We start from the raw sequence: 15,507 nt of genomic DNA on the forward strand, positions 1-15,507 counted from the left end.
CTCATCTTCCAGCTAAAAGCCAGAATAACTTCAAAATTAGATCATGTGGTTGATCAATTTTATCATCTTCATGCTGATCAGGCTGTTGCTCGTGAAACAGGGCAAGGATGAGAAAGTTACCCTCAGCAATCACCTGAACTGCATCCATGGAGATCTCAATTGCAGTGGCCAGCAGATAAAGGAATATATGGAGAAATGGAGCAGCAGTACAAAGCACTGGCACAGCTGCAATAGTGCAACCAATGAGCCCAAAGGGAAGTTCTGAGCAAGGCCTGAGCCCCTCAGTATTGGCAAGGAGGAGGGTATGCAGGCACAATTTTTTTAAACAGAAGATAAGATCCTTCTCCCCTTCCCCACCTCTTCCAAAATTGCAGAGTAGTGGCCAACGACAAATATTGAGGCAAGTTATGGAACAAGCTGCAAATACAATGACCCTTTCTAATGTAAGGATCTGGCTATCTGTGCTTGAAACATCGTTGTTTATAGGTGTCATAACTATGTCTTGTTTTGAAATGCAGATTAGCCAAAAGCAAGAGACTTGCTTGCATTCTTTATGATTGTAAGCTTTTCAGAGCTGAAACAACTCTGAGAAGAGCATATTTACCACACTGTAGGTGGTATTAGATTTTGTTAAAAGTTTTGTCTTGTTCTTTATTTCTGCTGTTACCTTGGATCATTAATGTACAAACATGTTTAAACTAGACTAAGTACAGTATTCATGTTCTGTGTAGAGTATCCATCTTCTAATTTATTCCCAGAAAACAAGCCACTTGGAAACAATTAATTTCTACTACTTAGAATTTATGACAATAACAGTGTGAGCTTACAGAGGGTATTTAGTCAAGGGCTACTATCAATTGGGAAAAGTATTGCTTCAGAGATAATCTGGAAGAGTCACAGTTCTCTCAGGAAATAGCTACAGAGGAGAAATAAGATATTCTAAGAGTTCTTTTACAAGAATTCTTTATAATCATATGCTTCTATTTAGCACATTAAAATTTGAGTATCATTAGTAATAAAATAAATATATTTTGTTTCATAAGGGAGAATGTGATAAAATTCTACCATTATTAATTTTATACTTGTCATTATTGTCATTTTTTACAGATACAGATAGTGTGACACAATGAGCAGAGATTTAAGAACTGTAGCATAACCAGCATTTTAGTGTTTAATGAAATTCTGAAAGTAGTGCTAGTCTATTGCAGAATAAATGAGACTTTGACTACATGAGCTTGACCTTGTAGGAATGTTCAATGCCTGTTTATAATGTGGAGATCAATCATCTCACAGAGATTTATAAAAATACCAGGGTTCAGGAGCTGGAGGCCCTTGGCACTTTACTGGATCAAGTGTATTCTCTGTGTTGCAACTTAACAAGTACAAGTATACTAAGAAAATTCTACATTTCTGTCTTACTAATCTTGTTTCAGAAAGAAACGAGCATGTGTGATCCTCTTGTCACAGTTCCTTATTTAAAACCTCCATGAATAACATTTGGTAACTTCCAACCAGACTCGGCATTAAGGCAGGTGTGCGTACGAAAGACGTGAAGCTCTGGACAGCTTCATTAAAGTAGCAGTGGGGCAGGAGACAGCAGTACAAATTCAGGGCACAGAGGAGGAGAAGTTGCAGTGTGAATTTGTTACCTGTGCTGCCAACTGGCCAACCAGCCAAACGTACAGCAGCTAATCAGCATGTGTGTAGCTCTGAGTCAGAGAGCGACTACTGCTTCTTTTTCGATTTGTATTTGGGGCATGTCAGGGAAACAGGCTCAAGAGGCAAAGTTTTTAGGTGGGCTGTGGAGCTTGGAGAAGAACTGAGGATACTATACGGGATTACAGAAGAGAGACATTTGTGATCGTCTTGCTGGGAAAGTACAGAGAGAATGATGGACAAACATCTATGGGAATTATTAGTTATTCTGCTACCAATGAAACAATGCCAGTCAGATAACAAAACTTAGGTCAAAAAGTAGTTCTGTGGCCCTAGGTATAGAGCTATGAACTAATGTTACGTTATTAAGAAAAAATGAAAGACAAACAAAGCAAAACAAACCAAAACTCAAAAAAAGCAGCCCCATGCATGATGGAATGAATCCAGGCTTCAATGTACTTTTCTGTCTGGAGTCTTAATCTAATAAATGTCAAGCATTTCAGCTTTCTCTGAATGAAAGTATTAACAGGGATACTGTCTACTATCCAGATGTCTCTTTTTATGAAATTTGAAAGAGTTTAGTATCTTTGAAACTTGCCAATGGGTTTTAAATTAAGTAGAGAGAAAAACACAAGCGTAGCAGGAACACTTAAGCCTCAAAGCTAAAAATGACTGCTGTATAGTTCAAGGAGGCACTATGGAAGATGACATGTTGTCAGGTTTTTTAAAGAGTTAACACTATTACAAGCTATGCCTGGTATCACAAGCTATGCCTGGTATCACAGAGGATGATACTCAAAATCAGGAGGCAGTCCAGAATTCACTCCCCAATATCTTTCTCATGTAGGCATGAGACACCGTGAGTTTCAGCTATGTGGGAGGCCACCATATGCAGAAATATGGTTTCCTGAACATGCTGGTTTCCACTCTCTGTCAACCACTGAGCTAAATATATCAGTAGCATTGTGGTAAGCACTGTAGAGCTGACCAGAAGGGAATTTGGTCAGATATGGCTATCAAGGTTAATAATAAATATATTTTAAAAAAATAAGTGTACATACTTGTATGTCACATTGGTGAATCACATGCTGAGCTGATATGCAAATCCATGATTCATGACCATCTTTGATTTAGTTTGATATGTTTCTAACTATACAAAAACTTTTCTTTTGCTTCTGCCCCTTGGAACACTAAAATAGGCATTTAAAATCCCTTTCTAATGCAAAATTACAGAAATATTTAAGTCATCATTTCTCAAATAATAGACATAAAATTATGATTCCCAAACCTCAAGAATCTGGATTTGATTAAACATTTTATTAACATACTGTAATTTGAACTATACAAATGTAAAATGAATTCATAGTTATAGTTACCAATCCTTTTCTGTACCAACAGAAATCCTAGAAGGCTATATGTATGTATATGTTTTACTTGTGTATGGATTCCATTTTTAATATAAAGTTACTTTCTGAATGTAATTGTTTTAAAAAGAGAGTTACTCTGTGAAAAGTTATTCATTCCTATTGCAAATGCTACAGTATCATGACATATTTTCAGATTTTAGAAAAAATCTTCAGGCAGAGTTACAAGTAATATTGATCCTGTTTTATGTCTGTTTTCATGGAACTGCATAGTTTCTCTGTGTCTTCTGATGATTCACCATAGAGAGGATTTGGAAAAGAAGTAGCATTCACACCTTCATTAAATGGATACTGAAAGAAAAAGCATAGAATTAAATTTAAAACCCAAGTAATTAAATTAATTTGACAGAATGGACATATGAATGGCTGTAGATTCATTATAGAAGTGACATATTAAGTTCAAAGAAAACTATAAAATCTCAAAACTTTTTAGACCAGATTTTCAGCTGATAAAAATTAGCATAGCTTCATCGTTATCCACCACATACACTTGATCAAGTAATTTAACCTTCTTCTGCATTTGTTCCCACCTTTATTTTACTTGTTTCCAGAGCTCTTGCTCTAATACACATACAGTATTATTTTGTGAGAATCTGTGTACAATAATGTAATTGCAGTGGGCCACTAATTTTGGTACATGGCATTTAAATTTAATTTAAATGACTCGTTCTAATTTTCCTGAATGAGAAATGTATGGGAAAAGAAATAATATAAACTCTTCAGATAAGAACTTCTGTAACTCTGAACATTTTCTTCAGCATCTACCTTACTGGAAAGTGTTGAATTACTGTATGGTTTAACAAGTAGCTACAGTAAGCAACATTAACAAAATTGCTATTATGAGGTCCTTGTCAGCCAATTCAACCCCGGTCAACTTTCTCAGATTTCCAGAGGTGCTAACATTATGAGTAGCAATATATCATTGACTTTAAGTAACTTTTCTCTCTTTCCTCTGCAAATGAATTTTATTTAATAGCCCAACACATATCCTACTTTAGAACATAAATGTGTTATTACATACCTCATGCCATGGAGAAACACTGATTTGAACAGCGGGTGAGGTGACATACCCAGGAGACTATAGAAAGAAAAAAAAAATTGCTTCAGAATATTTTTAGTGAGCTGCAAAAAATATTCTGAAAATATCCTTCCATGTGGCTGAGTAGCACACTCTGTGGATACAAAACTACAAGGCGATATTATAGGCAAGTGTGTGGCAACGCTAGGCTTGCATGGTTTCAGTGTTCAGAAAGGTCTGGGGAGAATTGTTATTTTTTTTTATGAAACTTACAGACACCTGCAATGGTGTAACTTGTGGATATTCAGCTGGAGATAAGAGTTGTTGCTCATGTTTTACCATATTTTTTTGATTGGTGATATGCCATTCAGATTCAGGCTCATCAGACTCAGAGAAAACTTGTAACTTGTTTTCCCTTTTAAAGAAAGATAAGTGAAAACGTGTATTTTCCCAATCTTAAAGAAAATAGAGGAAAATCTCGTACAGCACTGGACTTCAATCACAGTGCCTGGGGCTAAGAAAATGTCTCTCCTGGCACTGTGCTTCTGTTTTTCAACTTGCTATTAAATGAAACCTGTCAGGAATCTATTTTAACTACAATAAAAATGTCCTGATAAATCGGATGTGATTGTGATGGGAATGTTTCCAACTTGAAACTCTCACAAACTCCAACCTGTAAGTGAATTAATTTGATCTAATGTGTCTAAAATCAGATGTAAGGAACCTTTTATAAAAAGTAAATGGCATGTCATAGTTAATCCCATTCAAAGGTACACTGGAAACTTACATTACTGGCTGTGGAAAGGACAAGGAAGTTTTATTTTCTGTTTCAAACCAAGCCTAGTTCTTTCAATGCTAACAAGGGTAGTATCAAAATGAGGGCAGGAAGGATATTGTGAACTTTCTTTTTTCCCCTTTTACCTCCAAGGTGCTTTGTCTGTATTATTTTCATTGATAAATCAAATAGCAGAGATAACTGCGTTTTAAGCCAATCATATTTCTCTTGTTAAATGTAAAACATAAGTTTTAGTTACCACTGTAATTTCATAATTAAATCTTGCCTTGACATTTTTTTTGTTGTGATATGTTCACTATTAGATATATATTTTATTCACAAACTTCTTTGTTACTCTAGCAATCTCTTAATTATGATCAACAAATTGTATTAGGGAGATGTGTGACCAAGCATCAAGGTGACTTTTACAGTGTTGGGAACAGTAATGCACTTTTAAGGTATTGGGAAGTGTTATAAGCTATTTTATTGAAGTGAAGTGATTGTGCAAAGGCAATTTGGGTGCTGAAACATACATTTTGTGTTTTGTTGTTGGTGGTTTTTTGTTGTTGGGTCATTGCTTTGTTTTTTTTTTTTTCAAGAAGCAAAAAGAGACAAATCTCAGTGAGCTTTTTCTTCTATATGTCTGGCTAAATATTTCATCCAACACCATTTTTTTTTTTTTTTTTAGATTCAGCAGTATTAGTTATAAAGATCAAGATGTTTTCAAATCTGAGTTGCTTTCAAATCTGCCTTTGTTTTGAAAATGCACTGGAACTGATCTGACTAATGCAGTAATTTTTAATTCTTGTTTCTTTTAATAAATAGCATACAGTGAGGTATTACACTTTCTGTTTTAATGGAAAACTTATTTGAGGACTACAGTCTCGCATTCTTCTGAAGCAGCTATTGCTACTTACCTTTACTTTCCCAGATGAACTAAGGTCTTCGTACAATGGGTTAGCAAATGAAGCGTTAGCGGTTTCCTCCAGTTTCCTTGAAAAGTCGAAAAACAACAACAAAACCACCCACAATATCACACAGGTTGTCAAAGAATCAAACAGTTTCAGGTTGAAAAGACTTGAGTAAAAAAATACAGAAGGCTAAATGTATTTCCGACTGAGCTCTACTGAAATGAATGAAATGAAACCAATGTTCTGTGTAAGTTGTGTGTAGGTTAAAATAATCATTTTTCATTTGTTGCTGCTAAAAATATATATGCTTTTGGATATACATAGAGCTATTCAATAATAATAAAATGCAGGTACAGTACTATACATAAAATAAAACTTATTAGCTAAAAAGTTGCATTGCTGTAAGGCAGTCAGGAGGAGGGCCACAGAGATGACCAGAAAGCTGAAGCACTTCTCCTATGAAGACAGGCTGAGAGAATTGGAGCTGTTCAGCCTGGAGAAGAGAAAGCTCTGGGGAGACCTTATAGTGGTCTTCCAGTACCTAAAGGGGGCATACAGGAAAGCTGAGGAGAGACTTTTGCCAAGGGCGTGTAGTGACAGGACAAGGAGTAATGGCTTTAAATTGGAAGAGGGTAAGTTTAGGTTAGATGTGAGGAAGAAATTCTTTACTGTGAGGGTGCTGAGGCACTGGAACAGGTTGCCCAGGGAACCTGTGGATTCTCCATCCCTGGAAACGTTCAAGGCCAGGTTGGATGAGACTCTGAGCAACCTGATCTAGTTGAAGATGTCCCTGTTTCTTGCAGAGGGGTTGGACTAGATGACCTTTGAAGGTCCCTTCCAACCCTAACCATTCTATGATTCTATCCCTTCCAACTGAAACTATTCTATGATTTTGTAAGTTTACACCAGTGCTGCAATCCATATTCACATCACTTTACATGTTGTACATACATCCCTAGAAGTAAACACAGCACATTAGATCTTTAGTTAATTAGAAATATGAAGTTTTCCTTATTGGAGCACAGCAATGGTAGCCCACTCCAATACTCTGTCACCAATATAGCTACTGATGAGGAAAGCATAAAAGTGCAGAATTAGTCAGTAGGGTGAGTGTTGTCATCTGGTCATCAGTTTACACCCTAATTTTAAACTGCTTGATCAAGCAGTTTAACTAAATATATTGCAGTGGCTTGAGTTAAGCTCGTTCTTGCAATGCTTGCTGTTACTTGACATAAGTAAAACATTGCCCTGATAGAAAATTATAGCTTATTTATACAGTAAAGAGCAATATGCCCATCACAAGGTCCTATGATAGGTAAAAAGTACAGTAAGGGCAAGTGTAACTCATCACTGACAAAAATTAAGGTCCAGAATAATTAATCAATGGGAAATGTTTATAAAACTAATTTATGAATAAAACCTGTAAGTGGCAAGTTGAGAAGACTCTACCAAGTTGGGAACAATTAGGGTTAAAAACGCCAAGCATAGGACAGTTTAGGAAAAAAAAAAAAGACTCAAACATGTGGGTAAGGCAGCTCAGAGAGAATTGGGTTTTGTAACATAACCAGAAATACCACAATAGGAGAGGATTAATCATCTTGGGATGGGGTCACATGGATCATAACTTTGCTAAGCTCATCCACATTCTTTAGTAGCAAAAACTACTGCTTTGTGATAGGTTTCTCCACTACAACTTCACAAAGAAGGGAGAAAGTTGTACACTCCACAAAATACCTGCCAGTTTATAAAGAGAATACTGAGTAACATCATGCTTTTTAATGGAAAGTTAAAGTTTCTGGATTTCATTTGTTTGAATGCAGTAGCTCAGAATTCTGTACTTTTCGATGTACCTTTCAATGAAAAACCAAACAGTTTTTTAGACAGTACACAACTTTGTAGGAAGCACAGTACTAGAAGAATATTTATCATCAGCTCCATAACAACCACAACAAAATTCTAATGGGCCAGAGTCAGTAACAATTAAGCTAATAATTAAAATAATATCTTCAAATAATTCTTTATAGATTTTCTAAAGCTTCTATTCTGAACAGTAACTATAACTCAAGATCTCAATTTCCATAGCATTTATAAAACCTTTTCAACTAAATTTAGGTTTGCAGGAGTGACTATATTTTGCACATCCCACAGAAGAAACAGGAGGTGTGATGAAAGGAGGGCAGGCTTTCCAAAAGCTGCATTTAGAATCATCTGCAAGTCACTTGGATGCTTGATTAGGCTGTCAATATGCTGTCTGGCCTTCTTAACGTCTACACTTTGTACCTCTTGAGTCACTTTAGAAAACCTAATTATTTATTTTTTTAAAACAATCAGTCCTTTGTGTCTTTCATGTTGGTAATCTTGAAGGTTATAGACAGAGAGATCTGCTCTGTTCTTTCAGCATGTCACTTCTTGTTTCTTTGCAAACTTTCCAATGTGTGGTGGTTGAGAGATGTACATTGCACAAAAACTGAAGACTTCTGACTATAGCACTGGTTTTCATCTTTCAGAGAAAAAAGTACTCTACAGAAGAAGGAATGGATATGGATAGTAGCATTAGAGTAATAAAACAACTCCCAAACAACAGTTACGACTCCTGCTTCCTAGGTTTGTTTTTCTTTTTCTCATAAAACTGCACCTTTTTCTCTCATTCTCCAAGAACAGCATCTGTCTCATTTCCAGTCCGCAAGCTGAAAACAGTTCAATAAATGTCATTCTATTGTCATTCTATTTATCACTTTGGGATATAGGAACAGAGGCATAGTCAGCAATGACCTCTGTCAGTCCTTCAGATCCACTTTGGAGCCTCCCCTGGAATACACTATCTGTTCCCCCAGAGCAGACCTCCAGAAGGGTATGGTCTAATTGGAGCATGTCCTGATGACAGCAACTGGGAATCATCATAACTGTAAGAAAAACTTAACCATGAAGAAAGGCTGAAAGCACTGAGCTTGTTTAGCCTAAAGAAAGCAGCCTGTAAGAAGGCATCACAACTGCCTTCAAGTACATGAAAAGCTTTTTGCAAGGAGGAAGGGAATGACCTGTTCTTGTCCATGGTGAATAGGAATAAACCTAAGTTGTAAACAGACATATTAACAGTTAGAGAAAATCTTTCTAACAGTAAACTTTCTTTCTACCTAGGGTACCAGGATTGCCTGAGAATGCCATCAAATTCATATTTCTAGAGGTCTTTAAGTGCAAACCCAGAAGTAACAGAATTGAGTGTTTCATCCTGTGGCAGGATGAAAAATGGCCTCTGTGGGTCCTGTTTTCCCACGTTTTTCTATAATTTTAAAAAATTTTCTCAGACCACTTCAGCTTTTCACTCTGTTGCCTGTGTGGCAAGATACATTATTGATATGCTTTGGAAAATTTAATGTTCTGTGTTAATTCTGACCAACAGGACTAATAACAGCTGGTACATTAGCATTACAGCTGATGGCACGGATCAAGAATAGGAAAGAAATAAGCTGAGAAGATCCAGGGTCATTGACTGCTTTGGAGGCAATAGCAAAGAAGCATAGCTTAGCTGTGTGGAAAGTATTTGATTATCATGTTTTAAAGTAAAATGAAACATGAGAAGGCAGCTGCAATAAAATGGAAGCTAAATTGAAGCTTTGCTTCTATTTGGTCAATAAGGACAGATGCCACTGAAGGAGTGAAGTAGCTGGCAACCTTCCCTTCTGGACTAGAAAACATCATCTCTGGAGCATGAACAGGAATGTGAGAAACTTATAAGCTTCCTCTGATTTGGGGTTTCTACACAAAAGTTTTACATATCCCCAGCTGGGAAGTAGCTTCCGTATCTGAATGCCATCGTGGTAATGAAGTACGCTGCTGCCAAGCCATGTGGCGGGCTGCTTTTGTCCATTAGGAAATAAACTTGTAGGATGGATTCCAGTATCTCCCACTCAGGCACTGAAGAGTTTAAAGCCTGCAGATCAGAGATTAAACTCTTGCTAAGGAAGGAGAAGAAGAAGAGAACAAAGGGGAAGCAGAGCACTCTTTCTGGGTTGAAAAGAGGGGTTAAGGCACTGTCAGTTTTCCAGTGAAGAAAGAGAGGGACAAATGTAACTCTCAGATTCTCGCTGCTGTTAGTGACAACTTCTTACCCAGCAATTGTCTAAGGGGTCACCAGCCTACCCCTACTGCCTTCTACCTGTTTTTCTCGTGAAAAAATTAGTTCTGTTGGACTCTGAAACTTCTCCTCCAGCTCTTGTGTACATTCCTGTGCTATTTCCATTGAAATGTAGATGGACCTGTGCTCCCTTTTAAAATGTCCTGGGAGCTAGCACCTACAACAGTTAATGTGCCTCTGGAGGATCATCTGCCAATGCCTACACGGTTCTATACTAGTAACGAAAAAGGAGACGCTAGCAAAATAATTTATCAAAAGGCAGTAAATATGGGCTCAAGTGTGTCAAAGCTTCCCTGTGAAAGAACGGCCAAGCAGGCACTCCTAGAGTGCCTCTAAGGCCTAATGACTTTAAGAAAACAATGTGACCTAGGAAGGCTAAAAGTGGACATAAGCCTTTGAAGTGAAAGTGAATTGTAGGAAAGTATCATTCATGTGCACAATTAAAATCCTCTAGTTCATCAAATCCCCTTAAAAAAAAAAAAGAAAGAACTAAAATCTCATGCCTCTGTGTGGTGCTGTCACATTGTGCGTTTTACAGACTTATGCAAATACAAATAACTTCTTATTCTAAAATCTTATCTTAAAGATCCAAATGTCAGTATGATAAAATTGGCTGTATTTTAACTAGTCACTTCTGATTACTGATTAAGCAGTTAAGGAATAACTTGCCTTAATTTACTACTATGTTTCTACTTGTGATTTTTGTATACCAAATCATGTTAGGCACTAGGTAGTTGAACAAGGAGAGACAAACTGCCTGGGTGAGCTTATCTTCTCAAATTCAAAGTTTCAGATTTCATTTGTTTCACAATTTCATAATTTCAATCAAACTGCCATTTGCTAGGTAGATTATTCCTTGATAAGATGCCTATAAAATGAATTTTAAGTTACATGTTAAGTCAACTGTGATTAAAACAATTAAAATAAAATTTGTATTCTGTACCATGGGCAACATGATTTTACAATCTTAGTCAGTTCCTAATAGACAAAACTTGGAACTACAAAAATTTGTCATTGTAACTTATTTCTATAGCAGCTCCAGTGAAAACAATCAAGACTAGAGTGAGCTTTGCTGTGTAAGCTGTCTAGCCCTCTGTCTAGCTCTGATCCTCTTCGTATGAGAGCTGTAATATTTTCTTATTGCAAACCTAATAGGACACTTAAGTGTTTGGCATCATATTGCAACAGGGTACCTTTTCATGTACAAAAAAGACTCTCTATTTTTTTAGCATGTATTTTTACAAGAAAGGGAAAAATATTCCTTGAATACAGATACGTGGGTAGAAGAGAAGCGGATGGCAGTGCGGTAACCCTTAAGCAGACATTTATGAAAGAAAAAGGTAAAAGGGAGTGTTTAGAGCACAGAAGAAGTAGCATATGAAAAAATAATAATTTGTTGATTAAAACAACATGAAATGTATTTTGAGAAAAGACATCAGACTTTTTTTTGGGCAAAAATATTAATTGAGATTACAAAAAAAATTCAAGCAGCTCTTACAATACAGCTTATCTTGCACTTCAGAGGTGCATTTCCGTATGTCTACCTTAGCAGGTTGTATAAATGTGAATGAATTAAATCTTAAAGCCCCTGTGAAGTAAGATAAGGAAATGTTATTATTCCCACTTTACAGAAGAGGAAGCAGACATAAAGAAAGTAGGTGAAACTGTGCACTCAGTTAACAGTAACACAACCGCTAAATGTTCCTGCTTCAACATTTTGCTTCTGTATCCGTAGACAACTGTACTTGTCAGAGGTAGCATGCAGTGTTAGAGATGTGTCAGCAGCAATAATGTCAGGACAGGAGTCTGCACAGTTTAGTGGATAGCTTGGGAGATAACAACATCCCCAAAGAGATAAAGGTCTACAGCAGAGTACAAGTTTAAAGGAAAAGACACAGCTTTGAAGATGAGTTCTGGAGAAGAAAATGAGGGGTGAGTGAAGTCTAACAACATGAAAATGGACAAGACAATGCACAACAGGAATTGCTGAAAGGGAGGAAGGGACAGTGGTAGGTACTTGCTGACAAGTCAAGAGATAGGAAGAGAAGAAATGCAAGTTAGAGAAAAATGAGAAACAGCAAAAAAAATTTTAAAACCTTAAATTTCAGAGGAGAGAGAAAGATTATCAGAGGCATGAGAGAAAGGGCTAGGAAATATATCTGTGAACTGTCAGTCTAAGAGATATCGTAAAAAAACTCCGAAATAACTGGATGAAGAGATATCTCTACTACTGCTACTACTACTATTACTGTTACTCAAAGCACTTGAAATGCATTTCAAAAGAAACAATCGCTGATTTTACTGTTTTTTTTTTCCTTTACTGAGAATGCATTTTATGCTGTAGGATGTCAGAAGATAATTTAGTTGTTATATGCACAGTGTTAATAGCAAGCATAGTACTGGATGGAAGAAATATAAGTTTTGAAAAAAAAAAAAAATCACCATCTGCAGCACTCATTCACCATGAGTAAGACAGGTCCTTGTACCACAAGCCAAGAGGTCGGTACTGGGGTCATCTTAATGAAGATGGTGGTATTGGATAATGGGTGTGAGACAAAGTGGTAGGGTCAATGGGTGAAAGGAACAGATAAGGTGAAGTTGATGAGACACATCCAAAGAACCACTGATTAAGATGACTAATAAAATGTCAAAACAGAAAGTCAGATTGTGAGTGTGTCTGTAGTAACTGAAGGAGAGGGGGCAAACACTATGACTTGTAAAAAAGGTCACGTAATTCTGCAGTATCACAGCTGGCATTTTTTCCAGTCTATTAAAGCTTTTTCTGAAAATCCCTAATATTTTAAAGTAGAAAACTCTCCACTTTTATTTCATCCAATTATCACAGGGAAAGTTCACAGATGTGTGTAAATATTGAATTATTTAGGGAAAAAATGTCCCTCCGGGTGCATGTAGCTTCAGGAAGAGATGTGAATCTGCCTGTAAGAAACTAGTTTGCCCTTGGATGTTTCAAAAAACCATAAATACCTTCTATTTTTCACATTTAACTATCATGTACAAAAAATCAGAGCTACTGCTGTCAAGGTGGATAAATGGTGAATTTTATAATTTAGGGATGATCATACAACATTGCAATCAAAACATTCTAAGCAGTCAAGCTGTAACTCATTGTTTCCAGACTGGGGTCCACTAAGGTCAGCTTTTGTTGCAAAGCTAGGTTTGTGCTTAGTGTTGCATATGAAAGAAAACAGACTGTGGGGAGATTTAGAAGTTGAAACCAAAGAGACTGGGCAGTTAGCCATTGCTTTGTGCCACATTTGTGTCTGCTTTACACAAAATAAAAGTTTCACTTACGTTCCTGGCACTTTCTTCTTCAAAAGGAAATAGAAGGCAGCAGCTGTAATTTTAATCAGCAAGAAACCGATACCCAGCCCAATCCAAGTATCTGCAAAATCAGAGCAATCAAAGATAGAAATAAGTAAAAGGAAACACTCAAAGAACGAACTGAAAGATATTTCTTCCTTGTTACAGACCCACCTTTTTGAAGGAGACTTGAAGTTAGAGGCTGAAGAGTCTTAGCACTTATGTGGCAACGGTTTCCTTTCCATTCTTTTCCACATCTGTGAATAAAACAAAAAATTTCTGGAAAATGGAGAAACAAAGATCATAAACAGGGATAAGTACACAAGAAATGCAAATCCTATTGAGTGCTTTTGCCAGTGACTAAAGTTTACCCAGGAATCACAAAGAGCAGCATCAAAGTTAATAGAATGAAATGTAAGTTAGAAATACAGAAAACAAACCTAAGAGAGAGAGAAATAAACCAAAACAAAGTTCAAAGATTAGAATTGTCTGCCTTGCCCATGTTGCCATTGTATTTTTATCCCACAGCAAAATAAATTTGACTAATTTCCTTTTTTTATTTTTCCCGCACATGAGGGTTACATTCATTTCTGAGTGGAGTAACTGGATCCTTAATGTAAAGATACACGATTAGAGATGAGAAAGACATTTTTCTCCCCCCACCTAATCTGTCTCTCTTTTGTTTTTCAATTTTCTTGTAAAAATTATGCCAATTCAACAAATGCCTCTTCAAAACTGGAGCACTATATTTAAGCTAACAACTGCAGCCATGTCAAATTAGTCTAAATTTGCTGTTTGTTTCAAGTCTTGATTTGAAGTGACCAAATTACAAATGGTCTGACACAGGCTTTGATGTTTTAATTTACAGTTGTTGCTTAACAGTTAATCACAGTCACCAAAAAAAGTGTGTATCATTTCTCACTTTAATTTGTCTGGGTTTATGGGCCACGTGCTTTCATTGTGGCCTTCTTCATCAGAATGAAGGGACTTTGGACACCTAGGTGAGAGTTGGCCGCCTCTGGTGAGACAGGTAACAGTTGGAAACACCCTATGCAGCCCTTCTGGGTACACCAGGAAGTCTCAAAATGGCTGTAGGCACCTTCATTTACAAACCCTAAATGATGACTAGTGCAAAGGGTTGTTAGAGGGACGGCTACATACAGACACCTCAGTTCCAGGCACCCCACTTGATGAGCTGAACCCCACCCTGAGTGTCACACTGGAATGACTTCTACCAGTTTTTCAATTATCTGCATGACTGGTGGTTTATGAGCTTTATACAGTTTTAACTTTATTTTTTTTTTAAAGGAGCATGAGAAAGAAATTATGGTAGTAATCCAGTTTCAGTCCTACTAGTGCCACATGAACTGGAAATTAGCTTCACTTCTGATTTCTTTCTTTACAGTTTCACAAACTGTATTAACGTGGAGATGATTGTATATTGAGTTACTTTCTCACCGTAACAACAACATTTTTTCATAGTCACCAATTTTTATAAAGCAATTTCTGTGTTGTAATTGTGATTTCCTCTCCTGTCCTTAAATATATAACATGAAATGTCACATATACACAATTAAATATTTATATTAAGACTATTTTTTTTTAACATATGAGAAAGAACTTAGTTTTGTTCATCATGGTTTAGCACGTGGTATTCCCTATGTGCCTTATCCTAGCAGTTGCCCACTGAGTTAACAGAGGCACTCCTGAGTGAGAGGAATATTTAGTTTTTCCAGAAAATGACTGAGCGTGGTGGATATAGGAAGAGGAAGGGTAGCATGATAGGTGCAGCAAGCATCTCTCTGCAGCCTCAGTGAAATTTAGGAGAATCCTGGAATGATCAGGACATGTCAGAAATCGTATCTATATCCCAGTTCACACATGACAGGAGGAAGGTGACTTCACTAAAGACCAAAAGAGGCGGGATTCGTTGCAACTCAGGGGACCATTGAAAAATAGTGGGCAGAGAACATGCTGGGAGGAAAGTACCAGCCCTACCTGAACACAGTGGAAGAGATTTATTTAGCCCATTTTACCCCACAGACACGAATTTTCTCTGGTTAAAGGGTTACCTTGTTCAAGGTTAGTAATTGGCATAGTAATGAATACTAGCTTTAGAGACTGAAGCCAGTGGCATATTCTGACATGCCAATTTTGAAGAAAAACTGGCACAATTTCAGATGACAGGTCTGGCTGAGCTGGAGACCCATTGTATTCAGTGACTGAAAATACCTGGTCCCTTCAGTCCTCCTTCTTCTTCAGCATAA

General features: G+C 36.9%; 1 protein-coding gene across 1 annotated transcript in view; it reads right to left on the bottom strand.

Moving 5' to 3' along the window:
* Positions 1-2,971: 2,971 nt before the first annotated feature.
* MALRD1 (MAM and LDL receptor class A domain containing 1) overlaps positions 2,972-15,507 on the bottom strand; it is a 243,807-nt gene continuing 231,271 nt past the window's right edge. Inside the window, exons 35-39 of the mRNA XM_086740250.1 lie at positions 13,415-13,497; positions 13,232-13,322; positions 5,791-5,866; positions 4,102-4,158; positions 2,972-3,371 (exon numbers count right to left, since the gene is read on the bottom strand). Of these exons, the coding sequence (XP_086596376.1) occupies positions 3,243-3,371; positions 4,102-4,158; positions 5,791-5,866; positions 13,232-13,322; positions 13,415-13,497 (436 nt within the window). The 3' untranslated portion in view covers positions 2,972-3,242. The remainder of the gene's footprint in view (positions 3,372-4,101; positions 4,159-5,790; positions 5,867-13,231; positions 13,323-13,414; positions 13,498-15,507) is intronic.

The sequence above is a fragment of the Chlamydotis macqueenii genome, chromosome 2, assembly GCF_036417535.1.
Source record: "Chlamydotis macqueenii isolate bChlMac1 chromosome 2, bChlMac1.mat, whole genome shotgun sequence".
Classification (NCBI taxonomy): Eukaryota; Metazoa; Chordata; class Aves; order Otidiformes; family Otididae; genus Chlamydotis; species Chlamydotis macqueenii.